The 26,391-nt window shown below is 42.0% G+C and overlaps 1 protein-coding gene across 1 annotated transcript in view; it reads right to left on the bottom strand.

Annotated features, from left to right (window-relative positions):
- The window catches only part of LOC309544159 (C-C motif chemokine 21-like), an 85,028-nt gene that overhangs the window by 5,647 nt on the left and 52,990 nt on the right, over window positions 1-26,391 (bottom strand). The window contains exon 2 of the mRNA XM_082243033.1: window positions 1,603-1,723. Within this exon, the coding sequence (XP_082099159.1) occupies window positions 1,603-1,723 (121 nt within the window). The remainder of the gene's footprint in view (window positions 1-1,602; window positions 1,724-26,391) is intronic.

Here is a 26,391-nt window from a genome sequence, read left to right as displayed (position 1 = left end):
ATACCCAATTAACCCCATGTTTTCTGCCTAATCTTCTCACCAGTCATGTAGGTCCTATGGTTAGATCTTTCCACTGTTAGTTCCAGGTGGCCTTTCTTTAATGCAACAGCCAAAGAACTGGAATTTACAGAAGAGAAGGTCAGCAATAGTCCCATACATGCTTTACTGATATTGGCTTCCTTTACAGCTAGTGGTACCTTATTTTTGTAAGACCCAGAATCTAAGGCCAAGGTTTCCCTAGTTTGGGCTGCATGCTTGCTCCAGGTTGGGGACTGAGAAAGTACTGAACCCAAGCCCGAGGCAGCCAGGCCAACTAGCATTTCAAGGAAGAGGTCAGCTATGGCTTCCTCTATATTTCATTCAGTAGGGGTTTCCTATGAGACTGTTTAAGACTGATAGGCGGCATCCTCTTTAATGATAAGCAAATTAAATTTTTTCATTCTCCTGAATATTTGCAAACAGAGCTGCCCGGTCTGCAAATAATTTAACAATTCCCGAAACATTATGACTTGGAGTCCTACATAACACGATTCTCTACAGATCAACTGCTCATATTCTATGGAAATATTCATGTAGCACTGCCCCCTAGAGGGCTGCTGAGAATTGCACTTTCTTGGTTCCCCTGGGATAACGTATCACTTTAGACACTTGGCTCAGACAATGAACAGTCCAGGGGATTTGTTTCTTGTGTTTTATTTTAGAACTGGGATGGGAGAAGGGATGAGTGGGATACTCCAACTACGAACTATGCACAAATCTTGAGGACAACTGACTGTAGTGTGTGCGGCAAGGCCGCTGCTTCACCTTGCCACTGAAGTGAAGATAATGAATATGATCCTAAATTAGTTCCTCTTCAGGGTCCTAACTTGGCACCCCCTTTCTCACTTTCTGTATGTGCTAGTCCACTGGAGGGGTCCACTTCCTGGGCAGACCCCTGGAAAGCTTCCTGGTACTCACGGACACTGTTTTTCCCAAGGTTGCTCTGCCTTCAGCTCCACTTGTCAGCTCCCACTGGACATCCTGGCTCAGAACCACACTTCTGGCTCACTAGGCCGACCGCCTGTGACCACCTTCCACACAGACAGGAGGAGAGACAGCCGTCACCCTCCTCCTGGGACCTGGCTTCCCGCCCAAAGACACCCTGTCACATGTCCCTGTGGCATTTATAGCATATCACAGGATGCACCACTGTTGTGAAAACCCACTGGGACAGTCATAAAAGCCTGTGTGTCACTGGCTGGGTTTCCTCCACTGTCCAACAGGTTCCCCTATTGGATACAGTGGCGACACTCCCTCAGCCTAGATGAATCACACATGGACATATGCAACAGGCAAAACTAACAACCAGGCTCCCCTGATAAGCAGATGAAGCAGACTATGGTTTACCTGCTGCTCCCCTGATAAGCAGATGAAGCAGACTATGGTTTACCTGCTGCTCCCCTGATAAGCAGAAGGAGAATACTATTTACACAAACTAGCACCTATCTAGGAGGGTGCTACATTCAGAAGACTTAAAGAGTGCCAAGTCAGCAATTTCCCTAACTTGCCCCCTCCCCTGTCCTCTCATGTTGGGTGTTGTTACGTTACGTCTCTTCTACTCACACCACGGCTTTCTCCCGGCATCCTTTCTCTGGTGTCTGCACCTCATATCTGATGACAACGCTGGATGGGATTCGCTTGGGGCTGGTCTGGAGGCAGCAGTCGACCACCATGTTAGCTGTACCTAAAACAGACAATGTGAGCCAATGAAAGGGTCTGACTATGAAAAGATACGTTTTTCATGGTCACAAATAAAACCGCATAAAGCTCTAAATAAACTTTATTTATAACAATTGTCTACAATACTCATATAGGTATATACCAGTATACAGTGGTCAGAAAATGGGAAACCATACAGAACCATGTATCTTGTGTTGGGTTTTAGTTTGTCTGTGTCTTGTTGGGGAGAGTCACCATCTCTGGTTGCACTGGTGACCATTGTTACCAAGAAAGAAAGTGATGGAAAAGCCAAAGTATTACAGTTGTCAAGGGTGCAGGAGTTGAGGGAAAATCTTCCAATGGGGACAGCCCTCTGCTGACAACTGTTTAGCAGGAGAATTCCCCATACTTTAATAAGATAGTTACATAGTTACAGTGGTTGTAAAGGCTGAAGGTTTTTTTTGACCTTCATGCATTCAATGTGTGTGCTGCTTCCCCCCGCTCCCCCTAATACTCACCTGAGCTCCCTCCTGATCCAGCCATTGGCTCCCACTGCTTTCAATCACAGCCAGTGAGCCAATGAGGAGAGTGCGGGATTAGGGCAGAGCCGCAGCTCTATATGTCTTCTCGGTGCAAGAGTGAGTACAGCCAGTTAGCCAATGAGGAGAGTGCAGGACTAGGGCAGAGCCACGGCTCTATTCGTCTTCCTGGTGCAAGAGTGAGCATGCACCAGTGCCCCCATAGAAAGCGGCTTGCTATTGGGGGCACTGGTTGAGGGGGAGGAGCCAGGTGTGCTGGCGGGGGACTGAAGAAGAGGAGGATTGGGGATGCTCTCTGCAAATCCATAGCACAGAGCAGGTAAGTACGACATGTTTGTTTAAACAAAAAGGAAGATTTCCCCCCTTAACCTCCCTGGCGGTATTCCCGAGTGTGGCTCAGGGTGGAATTTCAGTGCCATTAGCGGTAACCCCGAGCCACATTCAGGGTACCGCCAGGGAGAAGTCGCTGGATCCTGGAAGAGGTTACTTATCTTGTCCCCGGGATCCCGCAATGTATTCCGGCAGTGTACGGCAGCCGGATCTTCTGCCTGATGCTCTGTGCCCCGGCTTCCGTTCCCTGCGAGCGTCGCAGGGGGGTGGAACCGGCGGCAAATTCAAAAAGAAAAAACACACCAAACACACTGATATATTGTAATCCTATTGGATTACATTGCTAAATAAAATAAATTGACCTTAGTTTGCCCCCCAGTGCCCTTGCCTGCAGTTTTACTGTACTTTATATATACTGTATATCCTTGGGATGTTTAAAGCTTGGGAAAGCTTTTTGTATCCAAATCCGGCTTTAAACTTCTCCACAACAGTATGTCGGACCTGCCTGGTGTGTTCCTTGTTCTTCATGATGCTCTCTGCACTTTAAAAGGACCTCTGAGACTATCACAGTGCAGGTGCATTTATACGGAGACTTGATTATACACAGGTGGAATCTATTTATCATCATTAGTCATTTAGGTCAACATTGGATCATTCAGAGATCCTCACTGAACTTCTGGAGAGAGTTTGCTTCACTGAAAGTAAAGGGGCTGAATAATTTTGCACGCCCAATTTTTCAGTTTTTTATTTCTTAACAAAGTTTGAAATATCCAATAAATTTCGTTCCACTTCATGATTGTGTCCCAGTTGTTGTTGATTCTTCACAAAAAATTACAGTTTTATATCTTTATGTTTGAAGCCTGAAATGTGGCAAAAGGTCGAAAAGTTCAAGGGGGCCGAATACTTTCGCAAGGCACTGTGTGTATATATATATATACACACTTTAACTTATTTATAGCTATTTATTATATTACAATTTATGATTTTGTGTTTCAAACTTTATCATACCTAAAATGTTATAAAGAAGAACGCACAGTAAAAAAAAAAAAAATCATATGTAAATAGTTGGTTTGGGCTGCTCGTCCTTAAGAATTACAAAATAATGGTACCGCTTTCAGCAACTAAAATCTGAAATAATCATTTCCAGCCAGGGAGGTTAATGACCAGGCCATTTTTTGCGATTCGGCTCTGCGTTACTTTAACTGACAATTGCGCGGTCATGCGACACTGTACCTAAATAAAATGGTTGTTCTCTCTTTCCCACAAACAGAGCTTTCTTTTGGTGGTATTTGATCACATGTGCGATTTCTTTATTTTTTGCGCTATAAACAAAAAAAGAGCGACAATTCTATAAAAAAAAAAAAAAAAAAACAAACACTGGAGACCACCTTCATTTAGCTGCAATGCATTTCGCCAAAATGATTACTTTTTATTGAAATGTTGAAAATGACATCGAAGTGAAAGCTGTCCGTTTTTCTCATACTTATTGTTGACTTCTGGAAGGTTCCTAGATTGCTCTACCTATTAGATGACCACTAAGCCCCCGTTCACACTGGGGCGACCTGTGAGGCGACCTGGTCGCCTCACAGGTCGCCGCAGGTCGCCTCCCATAGGGAAGCTGCGGACCCGTTCTGATAGGAGCGACACAAGTCGCTCCGACTCAGAAAAAGGGTCCGGAGCTTCTTTGGGGCGACCAGGAGGTGACCGCCATAGACTTCAATGTTACGAAGTCCGTGGCGGCCGCTCCGAGGTAGCGGCGCGCTGCTTGCACCGCGACCTCGGAGGACGCGGTGCGAAGTAGCGTCGCCCCAGTGTGAATGGGGGCTTAGTGTATTTTACCAGTTGTGTTTATATCTCATTAATTACTTTGGCAATGGAAAGCACCTAATTGTCTGCCTTATTTGCAAACATTTAACTGCAGTGTTATGAAACAGAGCCTGAGGCTGTATTCAGACCAAAATCTCCACTTCCTCTCGTCTTTAGGGAAGTTTCTGAATCCCCAGGCAGGGATATATTGATACGATCAGACTTTACGGATGACAAACTAGTAATAATCATATATTTCCACTAGATGGCGAAGTTGTACTTGAAATTTTCACACACTTCAGAAAAGTCCGTACAAAGCAATTATTATTTCCATGAATTCAAAATATGTTACATAGACTACCACTGCTGCCTTTCTTCAGAAAATGTGTATGTGAGCCTTGAGTGGAGAATCATAGAGCCTTATGCTGCCCACACACAATCATTCGAAAATCTGTCATTTGGTCCAATCGTTCGTTTTTCGTCCAGTTAATAAGAACAAATAGAAAATCGTTTTTAATTTTTCAGAGCCGAAAAATCACAGGAACAGCTTGCAAAATTCTGCCGAACGAACGATAAATTGAAAGGTTAATGTGTTTCTCGTCCCGAACAGTTTGCACTAGGCATATGTGACAGCCTCTAGTGGCTGAGGAAGGGCATCACATTTGCAGCACTTGGTTGTATTTTTTATCCAGCACCATGCACTTTCTTATCATTACAACAAAGGGGACAGCGCTCAATATAATCTGTGCAAAAAACTCCACGCTGATAATAAATTAGCCACAGGTGACAAATATAGATTAAATATAAAGTGACTGTGCAACTATAACTAAATCCAAAAATACAGTCCTTTAATAAAAGTGCAAATGCGCTGGGCAACAAACAGATCAAAATGACATAAAGTGACTGTTCAACTATAAATAAGTCCAAAAATACAGTCCTTAAATGAAAGTGCAAATGCGCTGTGCAACAAACAAATCAAACGTAGGACGTAGCACGGGACCCAACGCATTTTGTCATCCAACGTATGGCGTCATCAGGGATCCCTGATGACGTCATACGTTGGATGATGAAACGCGTCGGTTCCCGTGCTACGCTACGTCACTTCCGGGTACTTGGAACGCAGCCGGAAAAACAAACCGGCCGCGGCGGTAACGAATGCTGTAGACGCTGTTCCGTGTTAACCTGAATGTAAGTGACTACATTTTTTAGTAAATACCGTAAATACATACTACACCATGAAGCTCCTTTATTTCTTTATGGCTGGATTGAATATTGCCTGAGGGAAGCATATAGCGGAACCCACACCGGCCCTACTCACACAGTGGAGACAGTTCCTGAGTATAGCAGGAGAGCGGGGAGACGAAAGTCTGATAGAATACCGGGGCCTTCCTGGAGTCATCACTTACCTACACTAGACCCCAAGGGGTCATCTGGTAAGCGAGTGGGACATCTGGTGGTGGATTCCTCTTTCTTTCCACATTTTTTTTGCATGGAGGATATATACAATTTGCATGGAGGATGCATTATTGCACTTTGATTTGTTTGTTGCACAGTGCATTTGCACTTTCTTTGTTTTTATGTTCACAAAACACATTATTGTTGTTTTTAGACTAGCAGCTCAATTTATCGGTTTTATTTGAATAATAATTATAATAATACACTAAAATTGAGCACAATTTTAGTCCTAGGCGCGATTACGTGAGTGACATTAGTCACCACCCCCTTTTTTTCTCAACTTTCTTATCATTGTATGAATATTTATTTATTTATTACTACTCATTGCTATTGCATTCATATTTGACTTTGGTTTAATATTTGATTGAACATACACCAGAGAAGCGCCAACCTCACCCCCTTTTTTTTTATATATTTTTTTATTCATTTAAATATTTCCATTTGGAAATATATAAGGGGCAGCACATTCCAACAATTCATTTCACATTTGCATCTTGTGCACGCCACTCCCTCTAGTGGCTAAGGAAGGGCATCACATTTGCAGCACTTGGTTGTATTTTTTATCCAGCACCATGCACTTTCTTATTATTGTATGAATATTTATTTATCTATTAGTACTCATTGCTATTGCATTCATATTTGACTTTGGTTTATTATTTGATTGAATATACACCAGATAAGCGCCTACCTCATCCCCTTCTTTTATTCATATGTGACAAACTGAAAGAAAAACATCCATTGAACGTTTTATCGTTCAAAATGTGGTCATTACATGATGGCACGATCGTCTGCTCTCACGGCCGAACAATTTAAATCTTACTAGACTAGTTTTTCTCCAAGTTGGATGTTGTTCATCTAGAGAGAATAGCACAAGAGAGAATAGCACAAATCAAGAAAATACCACAATATGGCCACTAGATGGAGTTGGTGGTCATAGAAAAAAAAATTAAATGTTGCCCAATTATTTGGAGTCCAGGATGTGGGTTGCCATCGTCCCAATGAGACATAGACAGAAAGAGAAAAACCCCTAATTGGATAGGACTATGTAGGCTGCCACACATCCAGTTGAATAAAAAATATATATTTATTCAAATCATTAAAAAAAAAGGTTATATAGATCTTAACACATTTGTCTTGATACATATTAACCACTTGTCGACTGCCCGCCACAGTTTTACTGCGGCAGGCTGGCTCGGCTGCGTGAACCGACGTAGTACTACGTTGGTCGCGCGTGTGTTGCTGGGGGGCGTGCGCTCCCGCCCCCACTAGGCAGCGGAATGCCGATGCACAGGGCCAGCAGCCTGCGATTGCCGCCAGCCACCCACTCCCCGCTGAGAGAGAACGACGGGCAGCTGTTGTAAACACAGTCGACCGTTGTTCTCTCTGAAATGGCCACAGAGCGCCTGTGATCCTTCTATATAGGATCACAGGTCTCTGTGGTCATTTCACAAGCCCCTCCCCCCACACAGTTAGTAAACACCCCCTAGGCTCACATTTAACCCCTTGATCACCCACTAGGTTAACCCCTTCCCTGCCAGTGTCATTATTACAGTGACAGTGCATTTTTTTTAGTACTGATTACTGTAGTAATATCACTGGTCCCCCCAAAAGTGTAAAAAATGTCAGTTAGGGGTCCGATCTGTCCACGGCAATGTCACAGTCTTGCTAAAAATCGCAGATCACCGCCATTACTAGTAAAAAAAAATAAAAATAAAAAATGACATAAATCTTTCCCCTTGTTTGTAGACGCGATAAATTTTGCGCAAACCAATCAAAATATGCTTATTGGTATTTTTTTTTAACCAAAAATATATAGCAGAATACAAATTGGCCTATAAGGATAAAAAATTTTGATTTTCAATTTTTTTTTTTTATTGGGAATATTATATAGCAGAATGTGAAGAACATTGTTTTTTTGTTCAGAATTGTCGCTTTGTTTTTGTTTATAGCGCAAAAAAATAAAAATCGCACAGGTGATCAAATACCACCAAAAAAAGCTCTATTTGTGGGAAAAAAGGACATCAATTTTATTTGGGTACAGCGTCGCACGACCGTGCAATTGTCTGTTAAAGTAACACAGTGCCGAATCGCAAAAAATGGCCTGGTCAACCAGGGGGAAAATCTTCCGGTCCAGAAGTGTTTAAAGCGTAAAAAAAAAAAAAAATGCAGAGGTGATAAAATACCACCAAAAGAAAGTTCTATTTGTGGGGAAAAAAAGGACATCAATTTTATTTGGATACAGCGTCGCACGACCGCACAATTGTCAGTTAAATTAACGCAATGCCTAATCGCAAAAAATGACCTGGTCATTAAGGGGGAAAATATTCCGGTCCAGAAGTGGTTATAGTGTAAAAAATAAAAAATAAAAAAATAACCTGGTCTTGAAGAGAGGGGGGTAAACCTTCGGGAGCTGAAGTGGTTAAAGAATACCCAATCACGTGCAAGGAAAATGAAAATAAATAAATAAATAAAAATAAAAAAACAACAAAATATTTTTGCTTCGCAATAGTCTTCTTTCTTGTTCAGAGCCATTATCTAATGTAGACAGAAGGTGGCAGTGTTACTCTCATTATGACAGCTGTGTAGGGTTCACTATGGGACATATAGTATATATTTTTTTTTAATATTATAAAAAAAATAAAACAAATGGTAACCACAACTTATTTATCCACTTCTGGACCGGGCCTTTTTCTTACACTTGTTGTTTACAAGTTAAAATCAGTTTTTTGTTTTTTTTTTGCTAGAAAATTACTTAGAACCCCCAAACATTATACATACATATATATATATATATATATATATATATATATATATATATATATATATATATATATATATATATATAAAAAAAATATATATATATATATATATATATACATACACATATATATATATATATATATATATATATACACACACACACATATATATATATATATATATATATATATATATATATATACACACACACATATGTATATATATATATATATATATATATACACACACATATATATATATACACACACACATATATATATATATTTATTTTTTTTATTTATTTTTTACCAGAGACACTAGAGAATAAAATGGAGATCGTTGCAATATTTTTTTATCACACCGTATTTTGGGAAAAAATTAATTTTTTTTCATTAAAAAATAAAAAAACAGTAAAGTTAGCCCAATTTTTTTCTATAATGTGAAAGATAATGTTACCCCATGTAAATAGATACCCAACATGTCATGTTTCAAAATTACGCACACTCATGGCATGGCGACAAACATTGGTAATTAAAAATCCCCATAGGTGACATTTTAAAAATTTCTACAGGTGACCAGTTTAGAGTAACAGAGGAGGTCTAGGGCTCAAATTATTGCTCTCGCTCTGTACCTCTTTCTTCAGGTCTCTCCCCATACTTCTCAAATTTCAATCAAAATCATCCGCTTTGTCTGGGGGAGGAAGGGTTACTGTTGCCGGAAAGAAGTCCTCTTCCGACTGACAATCAAGGGGGATTGGGCCTACCCAATTTATGGTGGTACTATCAGGCTGTGCAATTTCTAGGGGTCCCAAACCTGATTGGATTGCTTTGGAAAGACAGGCAGTTCCCCTGCACACTATAGACTTTCTGCTCTGGAGTTCTCCTAAACTGAGACCCACAGTCCTCACCCCGAACCTCTCTCACTCCCTGGCATTGTGTCATGCTCTATATAAACAATATATTCCTTAATCCCTATAACCAAACCACTCTCCAACCTGTTTAATAACCCTTCCTTTCCCCCGGGTTTGAATATACAAGCCTTTCGTTGGTGTCTCAGCAAAGGTCTCTTCAGGATAGGACACTTTTTTAACTCAATGGGTCCCATTTCTCTTGGATACTGTGTGAGTAAAATCAAAATGCCTCCCATTGAGAAAATTTAGACTGTCCCAGACTTCGCACTTCCTACACTCTACACTCTATCTGGCTAGACAAACCTGACCCCCCCCCCCCAAACTTACAACCTACGAACAATGGTGTTCCAAAATTATGTATCAGAGGGGAGGCATCTCTTCTATATATTCTGGCCTGGCTGACAAGGCAGATAAACCATCCTATGCTCAGTCCTGGGAATCGGATTTGGATATACAGTGGGGCCCGGACGAGTGGTTCCAGTCACTCCAATTCCAGTCACTCCAATGCTCTTACACAGGTATCATGAACATATCTCTTATAGAAGCAAATGTTAAATACTCACTAGATGGCATTATGTCCCCGTCAGATTAGCCAGGATCTACCCAGATTCTTCGTTCCTGTGCTTCAGAGGTTATAATCTAGTTGGCTCCATGTTTCACACATGGTGGTCTTGCCCCTGTATTAGAGGTTATTGGAACAAATATCTCCACCGAATACGGAAAGTAACTGGGGTTGTTGTTCCTCAAGATCCATCTATAGCCCGTTTGAACCACAGGGTAGACAAGACCCCCAAAACATACTCATACTAAACATACTCAGACCTTGATCTTCTTTATGTTTTTGGGAGCTAAAATTACGATAGCCGAAGCCTGGAAGAAGCCCTCGGTCTCAATATTAGCAACAAAACGGAAGGTCTCCTGGATCATGTCAGAGGAACAACTTGTTGCTAAACTTCAAGATAGAGTGCGAAAGTTTGAAGCAGTCTGGGAACCTTTGGTGCTTTATATTGGAGCTCCCTTGTACCCAGGCATGGTATTCTCCCAAAAAGAGCCTCCCGGCAGACCTACTTCCCCTCCCGGCAGACCTACTTCCCCTCCCCTTGCTCGTTAACTTTTCTTTCTCTAAAGGCCACTTGGCTTCTCCCCCCTTTCTTCTCTCTCTTTACTTTTCATCTATTCTTTATGCCCAATTGTGAAATCCTTTTTCCGCTTCTCATGTTACTATATGGAGTGCCCAGAAGGTTAAACACTTGTTTCCAAAGGGGAACTCTTTTTCTTCCTCTCACTCTCTTTTGATAGCCAAGCACAAGGTTTTTTTTTTGGACACGAGAGTGGATCTTTGATTCCTCTTATCTCTCTCTATACGATTCAAGTGGCCCTGGCTCTGACATTAGCTATACCGGTGGCTTTGGACAGGGGCTTGAGGGGGACTGGGGACCTTCCGGGTCTCCAGATACCCGTGATGGGGTCTCCACATCTACAGTTTTATCCCATGGGGGTGGCATGTCTGTTCCCCACCGGGTTGGAGGAGCCCCGGTGACGCTCCCTTCCCCTAGCCTGGGATCCCCTGGGCCTTCTATGACTAGAAGCCTAGAGGGTGTAGGAAGCTTTGGCTACTTGTTGTCTCAGGTGTGAATGGGGAGCAGGTGTGTTAAATTTGGTGTTATCGCTCTCACTCTCTCATACTGGTCACTGGAAGTTGCAGCACGATGGCCAAGACCATACAGAAGTTTAACAGGACAGGTTCCACTCGGAACACGCCTCGCCATGGTCGACCAAAGAAATTGAGTGCACATGCTCAGCGTCATATCCAGAGGTTGTCTTTGGGAAATAGATGTATGAGTGCTGCCAGCATTGCAAATCAGGTCTGAATTTCTGCCTGAATTTGCACCTGATTCTGCGCTAAAGGCGCACAGGACCCTTTCCAAATGTGGACCGCGGATGCCCGGAGGTGTGTAAACCAGCTCCATTGAGAGTCGGCCACACTCTCCTGTCATGCAAATTGGATGCAGTGATCCCAGCCTAAATGCAAGGTGTCATGACCCAGCCCCTGAACACAATGCCCTACACTCACAGTACTGATGCAGAGGGCAGTTATGGTGTCATCACATCAGCACCGCTTTGCGCATCATCTAGGACATTGGTATCCAACCTGTGGCTCTCTGGCTGTTGCAGAACTACAGGACCCATGAGACATTGCAAGGAAAGTCCCATGAGGCATTACAAGGCTGACTGTTGCAAGCATGACTCCTAAAGGCAGGGGCATGATGGGACTTGTAGTTCCGAAACAGCTAGAGGGCCAGAGGTTGGACACCCATGATCTAGGACTTCCCACTGCCAGGAGAAGACCAAAGATGAGGACCCAGAGTGTCAGGAACCTGCCCAAAAAACATCATAAAAAGGTAACGAAAAATACTGCTATCCTAAGGAGAAAGCTACTGACAGAGATTCATGGAGCCCCCTGCTCGACTTAGAATATCTTTGTGTAATGCTAAACCCCCATCCATTAAGAAATAATAATTTTCTATAGGAACATCTGGAAGTGGTTGAGCAACCATTAACATTTAACAGAGTCAATGCTTTGCAGAGTCTTATAAAAGAGACGTCATCTGTATCTGTTGATGGATTCAAGGAAATTCCAGCCATTTACTGGGCTTTTCATTTCACTATTAAAGAAAATCTTTAAAACTTAATAATTAATATTATTTAATTTTTTACTGATAAGAACATCTAGATGATTTTCTTGTCTTGCTTTACAATATCCCCCAGAAAGGCCAGAAGAACACAGACCTCAGAGGATTATTGGATGGATAGACTGTGAGTGTCCAAGGAGGTTTTTGGCCAGAGGCACGCCTAGAGATGAAGAAGAATCTGAACTGAACCTTGACCTCAAGATGAATTTTGAACCCCAAGACAAGCAATTTCACCTTGACACTTTCTCCATGAGGCAATTCCTGATGAAATTAGTTTTAAGAAATGTTCTTTGCATCATTCAACTTTCCTCTGAGCCATGGGAACCCTGGATCTGTCCCCAAGGCCGTGATTGGACAGTGAAAGGAGAAGCAGCACAGTGATGAGCTCATTTCTATGCTCTCTCCTGAACTTTGACCTCAAGAAGAATTTTGACCACCAAGACAAGCAATTTCACCTTGACTTTCTGCATGAGGCAATACCTGATGAAATTAGTTTCAAGAAATATTCCTTGTATCATTTAACCTTCCTCAGAGCCAAGGGAGCCCTGGACCTGAACCTGCCCCCAGGCCTGTGACTGGACAGTGAAAGGAGAAGCAGCACAGAGATTAGCTAATTACTATGCTCTCTCTTCCTATCAGATGTTTATTGTTGGCCCATAAATTGCTCGTATTTGAAGAATAGGACATTCATGATTACAGAGCTGCATTAAGTTGTGCGCGTTATGCCTACCTGGAGTTCAGCTTTACCCATTTGCGATCAATATATGCATTGCTGTGTTGCACTGGGATGTGCTTCATTCGTGCTCCCAGAACTGTGACTGAGGTTCACCGACAGCTCCCTGTCACATATTGCCTTTTTGGAGCCTGTAGGATGGGCCCCTGATGACGTCAAGGATGTACATTCAATCACAGTGCAGAAAGATCTAGAGCCCATCCTACTGGCCTCAGGCGTCAGATCCTATTTAAAGCATTGGCTATGGCCAATGTAAAGGAGTGAAAAAAGAACAGGTCCTGGATAGGTAAAATGAGCTTTCCCAACCCTCAGGAGCCATGCAAAGCCCAATGCATCCTTAAAATCCACCAAAAATGCATTTTTGCAACGTATTTTGCCAAAATGTTCTAGAAAAGTTGCTTAAATTCAGTCATCCCCTACTATACATTAACCACTTTAATACCGCTCACGGTAATACTACTGCGGCAGAGCGGCACGATACCGCTCAGCCACGTAGTATTAACGTGATGCGCGATCACGGCTCCAGAGCGCGCTCCCGCGCGCCGCGGGTCCCGATCCCGATGTCATTCGGTAGGGAACCGATCAGTCATCAGATACTGACCAATGATTTTTGGTCAGTGTCTGTAGATCGGTCCCCACCAATGGCAATCTGTCCCCTGTCTGTGTAATGTAAACACAGACAGGGGAAGTGATGTCACTGTCCTTCCTGGAGTCCTTTCGGTTCCAGGAGAGAGACAGAGACACACCAAAAACGTGAGTTCCACCAACACTACACTGACACACCTCACATAGGTACATTTAACCCCTTCATCACCTCTGATCACCCCCTGATCACCCCCAAAACCCCTCACAGTGAACACTATATACAGTGGTATACAGATATTTTACTGATCACTGTATAAGTGTCACTTGTGAGCGTAGTTTGCGCCTGCGTTAGGCCCAAATAGGGTTAGGGTACCCGCCACCTATCCCCTAATAAAGTTTTTACCCCTTGATCAGCCCCAGTTAACCCCTTCACTACCGATTACTCTGTGCACTAAATACAGTATATAGGTAAATACTGATCACTGTATTTAGTGTCACTAGTGACCCTAATTTGCGCTTGCGCTAAGCCCATATAGGGTTAGGGCACCCGCCACCTATTCCCTAATAAACTTTTAACCGCTTGATCTTCCCCAGTTAACCCCTTCACTCCATATAAATCAGTGCACTAATATATACAGTATATCAGATAACTACTGATCACTGTATTTAGTGTCACTGGTGACCCTAATTTGCGCTTGCGCTAGGCCCGAATAGGTTTAGGCCACCCGCCATCTATCCTCTATAAAGGTTTAACCCCTTGATCTCCCCCAGTTTAACCCCTTCACTTCCCTGTCACAGTGTTCACTATATACAGTGATTACCGATCACTGTATTAGCGTCACGGGTGACACAACTTAGGCTAGCTAGTTAGCGTCAGGGTCCCACTACACCACCGTTACTTAGCGTCAGTTAGAGTCAAGTACACTAACACACACACACCACCGTTACTAGTATAGTGTTTGAACAGATCAATATCTGATCTGATCAGAACTATACTAGCGTCCTCATAATTTAGTGTTCCCCAAACGCAGTGTTTGCACAATCAGCACTGATTCCTGCTAGCACCTGCATTTAGCCCCCCTGCCCAGCCCACCTTACCCAGGCAAGTGTAGTAATCAATAGATTACTGACACTTCCAAAAAACACAAATCACACAAAACCGCTGCGTTAGCAGAGTCAGGCCTGATCTCTGTTAGCACTAGCAGTTTTTCTTTGTAGCGACCAAATAGTCCTCGACAACCAGGTGCTTTTATTACCTAGTAGTCGCATCACTGTACGAGTAAATTTAGCTACCAAAATGACAAAACGTTCGTTCAGTGATGATGCTATATACAGTATAATGGCCATGTCAAGTGAGAGCGATGGGGAAGCCTCACTGTCAGAATCAGGGTCAATATACGAACCAGATGACGGCAGCGGCTCCCTGACAGATAGCTCCGACAGAGGGGTCCCTGCTAGGGTCAGGCGTACCCGACCCCATTCTGGAGTTGTTGACTTGCAAGAACTGGAGGTTTCTGGTATGCAGCAGAGTGCCAGTACTAGTGCCGCTCACACTTCTCGTGAACTGGCAAGCACGAGCGGCCTAGTACACCCTGGACCTTCAACCAGCACTGCAGTATCACCTGGTGACGTGGCGAGTCACCTGAGTGCAGTTGAAGCTGGTGCGGTGGCTAGCACGAGTAGTGGCCCGCAGCCACCGCGTATCCGAAGACAGGCCCGTAGAGCCCATAGTGTCCTCCCTGAAGCGCTGGCATATCCTAATTGGCAGCCCACAGATTCCACAGCGCCAGTACTTCCCCCATTCACCGCCCAACCCGGAATCCAAGTGGAAACAGCTGGTTTTAATCCCATAAACTTTTTTGAGCTGTTTTTCACTGAAGATCTTTTCAGATCTATTGTGGACCAATCAAATTTGTACACTCAACAATTCATCGCCGCCAACCCAAATTCACCCCTTGCCAGACCATTCGCCTGGAATCCTATTACGATTCAGGAGTTTAAAACCTTTCTGGGCCTTTCCTTCAACACGGGCATTACAAGAAAGAATGAATTGCGGTTATATTGGTCCACTGACCCAATTCATCAAATGTACGTGTTCTCTGCTGCTATGTCCAGGGCTCGATGCCAACAAATATTTCGGTTCATGCATTTCAACGACAATGAACTCTGTCGTCCTCGGGGAGACCCTGAATATGATCGGCTCCACAAAATTCGGCCCCTCATAGACCACTTCAATCAGCGGTTCGCAGCCTTGTTTACCCCCCAACAAGATGTCTGCGTTGACGAGTCCCTGATTAAGTTTACTGGTCGCCTTGCTATCAAACAGTACCTCCCCAGCAAGCGTGCCAGATACGGGGTCAAGTTGTATAAGCTTTGTGACAGGGCCACAGGCTATACAGTTAATTTCCGTGTCTATGAGGGAAAAGATAGCACTGTGGAGCCCCCCGACTGCCCAGGCTACATAGGGAGCAGCGGCAAGATAGTTTGGGACTTGGTGTCACCCTTATTCGGAAAGGGGTACCACTTGTACGTGGACAATTTCTATTCAAGCGTGCCACTTTTTAGACACCTCTATCAATTGCAAATTGGCGCTTGTGGCACCGTGCGATCTAATCGCCGGGGCTTCCCCCAGCGGCTAGTGAATGCCCCACTGAGCTCGGGGGAGAGAGCCTGCTTGAGGTGCGAGGAATTGCTTGCAGTGAAGTGGAGGGACAAACGAAACGTTTACGTGCTGTCCTCCATTCACCCAGACACGGCAGTCCAAATTACTACGGTCACCGGTGTTGTTGTTGAGAAACCCCTCTGTGTCCACGACTATAACCGTAAAATGGGAGGGGTGGACTTCAACGACCAGATGATGGGACCGTACTTAATTGCCCGTAAGGCCAGACGCTGGTACAAAAAAGTGTCTGTATACCTATTTCAATTGGCTGTTTACAACGCTTTTGTCTTATACAAAGCTTCTGCTGGAACATTATCCTTCTTTCAATTCCAAGAAGAGATAATCAGAGCCCTTGTGTATTCAGCTGGTGCTCCTGCCCAACTTCCCCAACCAGATGCAGTGAGGCGGCTGCATGAGAGGCATTTTCCGCAATACCTCCCGAGTACCGATACCAAACGATACCCCCAAAAAAGATGCCGTGTCTGCAGCAAGCGCGGATTTAGGCGTGACACCCGGAATTATTGTCCCGACTGTCCTGACCGACCTGGTCTTTGCCACGGTGACTGTTTCCGTCGCTACCACACACTAGTGGATTATTAGCATAGGGTACAGCACGGCACAGTTTAGGGCACATTTACACAGGGTCTCAAAAGATGTTCGATGGCTATCGTCATTTTGAGAGACCCGAACCTGGAACCTGGAACTCGACGTTTGAAGAAAAAAAAAAAAATACATAAAAGCCAAAAATAGTTGTCGTCTCAGTCATTTTTTATGTTCTTCTACACTTCCTATGTACTTTTAATGTACTTTGTTTGTTTTTCATTCTTTTGTGACCTGTTTCTCTTGCAGGTACTCGTCGGCTACCACGCATTGATTTCATATATTCTGACACAAACAGTGTTTGCGCTCAGCATACATGGATACCTTTGCTGATAGCAGCTGTGGTGATTTTCTGATTTCAGCACTGCAGTTAAAATCCTATTTTGGTATACGTGGATAGCGCCGTGTATACCCATCATTAAATTCAGTGGGTGGTTGTTTGGGCGGTTAATGATGAGAATCCAAAAACTTTTGTTGTGTCAGTCATTTTATATGTCCTACTCTTCCTAATGTACTTTTTTTTAATGTACTTTGTTTGTTTTTTCATTCTTTTGTGACCTGTTTCTCTTGCAGGTACTCGTCGGCTACCATGCATTGATTTTATATATTCTGACACAAACAGCGTTTGCGCTCAGCATATATGGATACCTTTGCTGATAGCAGCTGTGGTGATTTTCTGATTTCAGCACTGCAGTTAAAATCTTATTTTGGTATACGTGGATAGCGCCGTGTATACCCATCATTAAATTCAGTGGGTGGTTGTTTGGGCGGTTAATGATGAGAATCCAAAAACTTTTGTTGTGTCAGTCATTTTATATGTCCTACTCTTCCTAATGTACTTTTTTTAATGTACTTTGTTTGTTTTTTCATTCTTTTGTGACCTGTTTCTCTTGCAGGTCCCTCGTCGGCTACCACGCATTGATTTTATATATTCTGACACAAACAGTGTTTGCGCTCAGCATATATGGATACCTTTGCTGATAGCAGCTGTGGTGATTTTCTGATTTCAGCACTGCAGTTAAAATCCTATTTTGGTATACGTGGATAGTGTCGTGTATACCCATCATTAAATTCAGTGGGTGGTTGTTTGGGCGGTTAATGATGAGTAATACTACGCATTATTCCTGTGCTGATTTCTGATAGGTTCTCTTTTTTTCCGTTCAGCCCACAGGCTGCATGAAAAAAAAAAAACCTATATGCCAAACAAAGACCAGCAATGTACTGGTACGTTGCTGGACTTTGAGTGGTTATACCAGGATGATGCCTGCAGATTTAGGCATCATCTTGGTATCGTTTTTTACAGCAAGCGGTCGGCTTACATGTAAAAGCAATCCTAGCGGATAATTGGCCGCTAGACTGCTTTTACATGCAGTGGGAGGGGACTCCCCCCCCCCCTCCTGCCGCCTTCCGCTGCCTTCCACGGTTTTTCTCGGGCTCTCCTGTCCCACCGGTTAACCCGAGAGTGCAGCCGGTGGTTCAATTATCTAACCATAGAGCTGATTGGAGATGAGAATGGCTCCAATCATCTCTATGGCCTAAGATGCCGGAGGCTACGAGCATTTCATAACTTCTGTTTCGCCAGAAATAAACAGCGCCATTGGGAAATTGGGAAAGTATTTTATCACACCAATTTTGGTATGGTCAGATGCGTTAAGGTCAGAGGAAAGATCTAGAGTATAAAAGACCCCAATTTTTTTTAAAAAGAGTACCTGTCACTACAGATTGCTATCATAGAGGAAATTTAAATTCACTGTGATAACAATAAAAATGATTAAAGAAAAAAAAATGAAAGAAAAGGTGTCAAAATAACATAAGAAAGCAAATTAAAAAAAAAAAAAAACAAAAAAAAAAATCAAGCCCCCCTGTCCCCCCGTGCTTGCGCGCAAATGCGCGCACAAGCGTTGGTCTAGTGTCATATGTAAACCGCAATTTCAGCATGCATGTGAGGTATCGCCGTGAACGCCAGGTCGAGGGCAGTAATTGTTGTGGTAGACCTCCTCTGTAAGTCCAAAGTGGTAACCTGTAAAGACTTTTAAAGGCTTTTAAAACCGTACGTAGTTTGTTGCCGCGGCACGGGCGTGCGCAATTTTTAAAGCATGTCATGTTAGGTGTCTATGAACTCGGCATAAGATCATCTTTTAAATTTTACCAAACAATTTGGAATTATATAGTGTATTTCTGCATTAAAAATAAAAAAAGTGTTTTTTTACGCAAAAATTGCGTTTGGAAAATGTGTGCGCAAATACCGTGTAACAAAAAAAATTGCAACATCCACCATTTTGTTCTGTAGGGCCTCTGCTTTAAAAAAATATATAATGTTTGGGGGTTCAAAGTAATTTTCTTGTGAAAAAAAAATATTTTTTCATGTAAACAAAAACTCACAGAAAAGGCTTGGTTTTCAAGTGGTTAGAAGAGTGGGTGATGTGTTGCTAAAATTGAGCATAAAATGCCAGGACTGTTCAAACACCCCCCAAATTACCCCTTTTTGGAAAGTAGACACCCAAAGCTATTTGCTGAGAGGCATATTGAGTCCATGGAGTATTTTATATTTTGCCCTAAGTTTCAGGAAAATGACAATTTGTTTTTTTTTTTTTTTTTTTTTTACACAAAGTTGTCACTAAATAATATATTGCTCACGCATGCCATGGGTATATGTGAAATGACACCCCAAAATACATTCTGCTGCTTCTCCGGAGTACAGGGATACCCCATGTGTGAGACTTTTTGTCAGTCTAGCCGCATACAGGACCCGGAAAACCAATCCGCACCTTCTGGCTTTCTAAGGGCGTAAATTGTTGATCTCACTCCTTACTACCTATCACACTTTTGAAGGCCATGAAATGCCAAAATGGCACAAAACCCCCCCAAATGACCCCATTTTGCAAAGTAGACACTCCAAGCTATTAGATGAGAGGCATGATGAGTCCATGGAATATGTTATATTTTGCCACAAGTTTCAGGAAAATTATTATTTTTTTTTTTTTTTTTTTTTTTACACAAAGTTGTCAGTAAATGATATAATGCTCACACAAGCCATGGGTATATGTGAAATGACACCCCAAAATACATTCTGCTGCTTCTCCTGAGTACAAGGATACCCCATGTGTGAGACTTTTTTGCAGTCTAGCCGCGTACAGGACCCGGAAAACCACTCCCCACCTTCAGGCTTTCTAAGGGCGTAAATTGTTGATCTCACTCCTTACTACCTATCACACTTTTGAAGGCCATGAAATGCCAAAATGGCACAAAACCCCCCCAAATGACCCCATTTTGCAAAGTAGACACTCCAAGCTATTAGATGAGAGGCATGATGAGTCCATGGAATATTTTATATTTTGCCACAAGTTTCAGGAAAATTATTATTTTTTTTTTTTTTTTTTACACAAAGTTGTCAGTAAATGATATAATGCTCACACATTCCATGGGTATATGTGAAATGACACCCCAAAATACATTCTGCTGCTTCTCCTGAGTACAAGGATACCCCATGTGTGAGACTTTTTTGCAGTCTAGCCGCGTACAGGACCCGGAAAACCACTCCCCACCTTCAGGCTTTCTAAGGGCGTAAATTGTTGATCTCACTCCTTACTACCTATCACACTTTTGAAGGCCATGAAACGCCAAGATGGCACAAAACCCCCCAAAATGACCTCATTTTGCAAAGTAGACACTCTAATCTATTTGCTGAGAGGCATGGTGAGTATTTTGCATCTCTCATTTTTTTTGGAAAATGAAGAAAAAACAGGAAAATGCATTTTTTTTCCTCTTTTTTCAAATTCCAAAACTTTGTGACAAAAAGTGAGATCTGCAAAACACCCAACATGCCTCTCTGCAAATAGCTTAGGGTGTCTACTTTCCGAAAAGGGGTCATTTGGAGGGGGGTTGTGCTGTCTTGGCATTTCATGGCCTCCGAAACTGTGATAAGTAGTCAGGAGTGAAATCAACAATTTACGCCCTTGGAAAGCCTGAAAGTGGGGGTTGGCTTTCGAGGACCTGTACTCGGCTAGACTGCAAAAAAGTCTCACACATGTGGTATCCCTGTACTCAGGAGAAGCAGCAGAATGTATTTTGGGGTGTCATTTCACATATACCCATGGCATGTGTGAGCAATATATCATTTAGTGACAACTTTGTGTAAAAAAACAAAAAAAAAAATAATAATAATATATTTCCCGGAACTTGTGGCAAAATATAAAATATTCCATGGACTCACCATGCCTCTCAGCAAATAGCTTGGGGTGTCTACTTTGCAAAATGGGGTCATTTGGGGGGGTTTTGTGCTATGTTGAAATTTCAGGGCCTCCGAAACTGTGATGGGTAGTCAGGAGTGAAATCAACAATTTACGCCATTAGAAAACCTAAAGATGGAGATTCATTTTCGGGGTCCCGTACACAGCTAGGCTCCCAAAAAGTCTCACACATGGGGTATCCCTGTACTCAGGAGAAGCAGCAGAATGTATTTTGGGGTGTCATTCCACATATACCCATGTCATGTGTGAGAAATTTATCTTTTAGTGACAACTTTGTGTTAAAAAAAAAAAAAAAAAAAAATTGTAATTTTCCCAAAACTTGTGGCAAAATATAAAATATTCCATGGACTCACCATGCCTCTCAGCAAATAGCTTGGGGTGTCTACTTTGCAAAATGGGGTCATTTGGGGGGTTTTGTGCTATCTTGAAATTTCAGGGCCTCCGAAACTGTGATGGGTAGTGAGGAGTAAAATCAGCAATTTACGCCATTAGAAAACCTAAAGATGGAGATTGATTTTCGGGGTCCCGTACACAGCTAGGCTCCCAAAAAGTCTCACATATGTGGTATCCCTGTACTCAGGAGAAGCAGCAGAATATATTTTGGGGTGTAATTACACATATACCCATGGCATGTGTGAGAAATTTATCTTTTAGTGACAACTTTGTGTTAAAAAAAAAATTTTTTTTTTTTTTATTCATTTTTCAAACACCTGTGACAAAAAAATTAAATATTCAATGAGCTCAACATGCATCTCAGAACATTCCTTAGGATGTCTACTTTCCAAAAAGTGGTAATTTGGGGGGGTCTTGTACTGCCCTGCCATTTTAGCACTTCATGAATTGAGATAGGCAGTCAGAAATTAAAGCTGCGTAAAATTTCAGTATTTACACCATAGTTTGTAGACGCTATAACTTTTGCGCAAACCAATAAAAATACGCTCATTGAATTTTTTTTTGTCAAAGACATGTAGCTAAATATATTTTGGCCAAAAAATATGACATAAATTGAGTATATTGGATATTTTTTAAAAGACAAAGTTGAAAATTTCATTTTTTTGCAAAATTTTCGCTCTTTTTTTATTAATATCGCAAAAAATAAAAAGCGCAGAGGTGATCAAATACCACCAAAAGAAAGCTCTGTTTGTGGGAAAAAAAGTAAATTTTGTTTGGGTACCACATTGCATGACCGCACAATTGTCAGTTAAAGTCGCACAGTGCCGAAGCACAAAAAGTGGTCTGGACGTAAGACAGCAAAATCCTCCGGTTGTAAAGTGGTTAATCAGCGCTTCAGTGACTGGATATGCAGCAAATTAAACCATCATCAAGTACTTAAAAATTGGGACCACTGAGCATCATAATTAACCACTTGCTGACCCGCTCAAAGTACTTTTACTGGCATTGGGTGGCAGCTACAGGCACCATGACATACTGGTACTGGTGCAGAAGCGTGATCCAGGGACCACTGTGTTCACCGGATCATGGCCGTCTGTACCTGGCTGCTGTCAGTGGCCAGGGAATTATGTGATCGCTAGGATTGGTCGTAATGTTCACATGATTATAATTCAAATACGACAGTCATGTACGTTTTCTATTAATGACTGTTATGCTTACTTTTGTGATGCTGCGATTGACCCACAGCTATCACATGGTACCTGGGCTAATCACAGCACCGTGTACCATGTGATTAGCTGTAGCCAATCACAGCTGTCATAAATGGCTAACTAGTGCTTATAACAGTGATTGACACTGTTATAAGTGAAAACATTGTAAAAAAAAAAAACCCTGATCACCTCCTCAGAGTAGTCCAGTGTCAGAATTGTGACACTGGACTACTCTGATGAAAATATGTAAAGAAAAAAAAAAAGAAGCAATAGTAAAAAAAAAAAAAAGAAAGAAAAAAAAAACTGAATTTAAAATTATTTCATTTTTTTTTAACGTACTGTCACCAGTTCGTATCCTTGATCACCACCACACCAGTCATATGCTGATGCTGTACTGTACTGGTGACAGTATGTAAAAAAAAAAAAAAAATGTGAAAAAACCCAAATTGTACTACATTGTTTGACTTTAAAAAAAATTGTGACAAGAAATTAAAACTTCAAAAAACTCGCCATGCCTCTTACTAAATACCTTAGACTGTCTACTTTCATGAAAGGCATCATTTGTGGGGTATTTGTACTGTCCTGCCATTTTAGGGCTCCAAGAAATTAGAAATTAGTACATCAGGATTGACCAATTTTCAAATATGAAAAAAATTGAAAAAGGAGGAAACATGGACTTTGCAGGCACTGGGTACTTAAAAAAAATCAAATTTTATTGTATAATGCATCTAAAATCATCAAAGAAAAAAAAATTCAAATATATAAACCATAGTCTTTAGACGCTATAACTTTCCCACATACTAAATAATATACACTAATTTGGGTTATTTTCACCAAAGAAAAGTAGGAGAATACATTTTGCCCTACATTTATGAAGAAAGATTATTTTTTTGCAATTTTTTTTGACAGAAGCTAAGAAAAATTTTTTTTTTTTTCTAAATTCTCAGTATTTTTTTTTTGTTTAAATAGCAAAAAAAAAAAAAAAAACAGTGGTGATCAAATACCACCAAAAAAAGCTCTATTTGTGTGAAAACATTTATAAAAATGTAATTTGAGTACAGCGTTGCATGACCACAATTGTCAATTACAGTAGTGCAGTGCTGAACAGCAAAAAATGTCCTGGTCTTGAAGGGGGTAAAACCTTTTTTGGGTTAAGTGGTTAAGGTCGACCTCCAGAATTTTTTTTGGCTTGCATCAAGCAACAAGAAAAAATGGAGCTTCTATATTCACCTCCAACCTGGAGATGTGCACTATAGTACCACCCAGGTGTGGTTATAGGTAAAATTGTATCGTGAAACGCGTCAACCTGACACGTCTGTTTCGAGCACTGTCTGTATGTTTCATCTATGAGGAATAAAGGAATTCATTGAGGTCAACAAAATTGCCTTGAGTGCGGTCTCACCTTTGGATTTCTATTGTTTCGGATGACGGATCTGACCTGCACCAGGCTTGGGAGCTTGCACCTGAGCGACTTTTTTCTGTTTGCCTGCACCATAGTACCACCACTAGAAAGTGCCGGTCTTCAGAGAGTCACTGAACCAACTTCTTGTGGACCAAGGCTGCCATGGACATCCCCCCTGGTAGCAGGTCATCATATGACATGAGTACCCGTCAGTCCAAAAGGACCACCAACTGCTGTCCAGCAAGGAATAAGAGGAAGGACTTCTGATGTCACTGGGCCATCCAGAAGATATACTGCCTGCCTACAATATGTACAAAGAGTTTTTAAAACAATGAGATTGGATGGGTTCCAGGGGGCTAAAGGCTCCGATAACATTACCGACAACATTTGTTTCTTTTTAGAAAACGTGTTTGCGGTTCACCATCTATAGGAACTGCCAGGACCGTGCACAGTAATTGCTCAGAAGCCCTCCCGCTGGAGAAATTTGTCAGCGGTGGAGAACAAAAATTTCTCCAGATGGAAAACATCAATTTTTAGCTGTTCTATAACAATATTTACCTTCATACATCAATTTTCCTTTCAGTTCTGTTTACAGAGCACCGGGAGTAATGTATTCCGTACATAATTATTCAGAATTTATATTCGCTCAGCAATTATTTTCTTTTATGCCCCCCGCTTACTGAGCTGCACGCTCTGGTGTTCACAGAGGACGTACATCATCCAGACATCGCAGTCAAACAAAATCAAGATGGATACTGTGTTTTATTTTTAAAGTCCAACTCAAGTCAAAACATTTTTACATTTAGTTTTGGTAGAGGTTGGGGGAAAATCATCCCATCGTCATCATGACGGCAGATAAAAACCAAGTGCCCCAAGCATCTACTACTCCTTCTGTAAAATAATACTTTCTAAGATGTGTTTTGAACTTTTCTCCAGTTAGTTTGAGGTCATGTCCCCGTATTCTTGGTCTTGGCTTCATATTGAAAATCCTGCCTTCCTGGACCTTATTCACACCCTTTAAAGGTTTCAGTCATGCCCCCCCCCCCCCTTTTTGTTTTTTCTCAAGACTATACATAATACGTTCCTGTAGTCTCTTCCAATTTGAGTCATCCCTTAGACCAGTGTTTCTTTTTTCAGTCAAGGCACCCTCTAAAATTATGGGCAATCTCAAGGCACCTTCTAAAATTATGGACAATCTCAAGGCACCTTCTAAAATTATGGACAATCTCAAGGCACCTTCTAAAATTATAGACAATCTCAAGGCACCCTCTAAAATTATGGACAGTCTCAAGGCACCCTCTAAAATTATGGACAGTCTCAAGGCACACTCTAAAATTTTGGATAATCTCAAGGCACCTTCTAAAATTATGGACAATCTCAAGGCACCCTCTAAAATTATGGGCAATCTCAAGGCACCCTTTACAATTATGGACAATCTCAACGCACCTTCTAAAATTATGGACAATCTCAAGGCACCCTCTAAAATTATGGACAATCTCAAGCCACCCTCTAAAATTATGGACAATCTCAAGCCACCCTCTAAAATTATGGACAATCTCAAGGCACCCTCTAAAATTATGGACAATCTCAAGGCACCTTCTAAAATTATGGACAATCTCAAGGCACCCTTTACAATTATGGACAATCTCAACGCACCTTCTAAAATTATGGACAATCTCAAGGCACCCTCTAAAATTATGGACAATCTAAAGGCACCTTCTAAAATTATGGACAATCTCAAGGCACCCTCTAAAATTATGGACAATCTCAAGGCACCCTCTAAAATTATGGACAATCTCAAGGCACACTCTAAAATTATGGACAATCTCAAGGCACCCACATCCCCAAACATAAAAAACGATTCTACTAGTTTTACATAATGCAGCAACATCCACACATGTAGAACACCTAACGTTAGAGGTGATTTATGTCTTCCAAATCCAATACACTTTTGCACACTGGTCCTGACCAGTATTCCACTGTTTCTCCCCTCTCTCAGTTCTTCTCCATCACTCAGCTAATGTAACCCCAGTGCTGACAGAAAGAGGCAGGGAGGGGTCATTGGTTGTTAGGACGCCAGCAGGTAGAAGGTCGTAATGGTGGACAATGAAATTCTGTGGCTTTGTGCAACTAAAAGGCAGGTTTTATCCATCTGCTGGCTTGTACAGTATACAATTTTGGGGCAATTTTAGGCATTTTACAGTTCCAGCGGAACTTCTGCTTTAAGTGCTCTGGATACCCTAACATGCCACATTTGGCATGTCATTTTTTTGGGGGGACAGGTGCCCACTCCCACATCCGCTCGGGCTGCCGAGGCGGCTCAAGCCGAAGTTCTCCTCTCCCCCTCCCTCCCTGCAATCTTCTGGG

Source organism: Pelophylax lessonae (assembly GCF_965119305.1).
Source record: "Pelophylax lessonae genome assembly, chromosome: 1".
NCBI lineage: Eukaryota > Metazoa > Chordata > Amphibia > Anura > Ranidae > Pelophylax > Pelophylax lessonae.
This window is presented reverse-complemented; position numbering and strand designations above follow the sequence as displayed.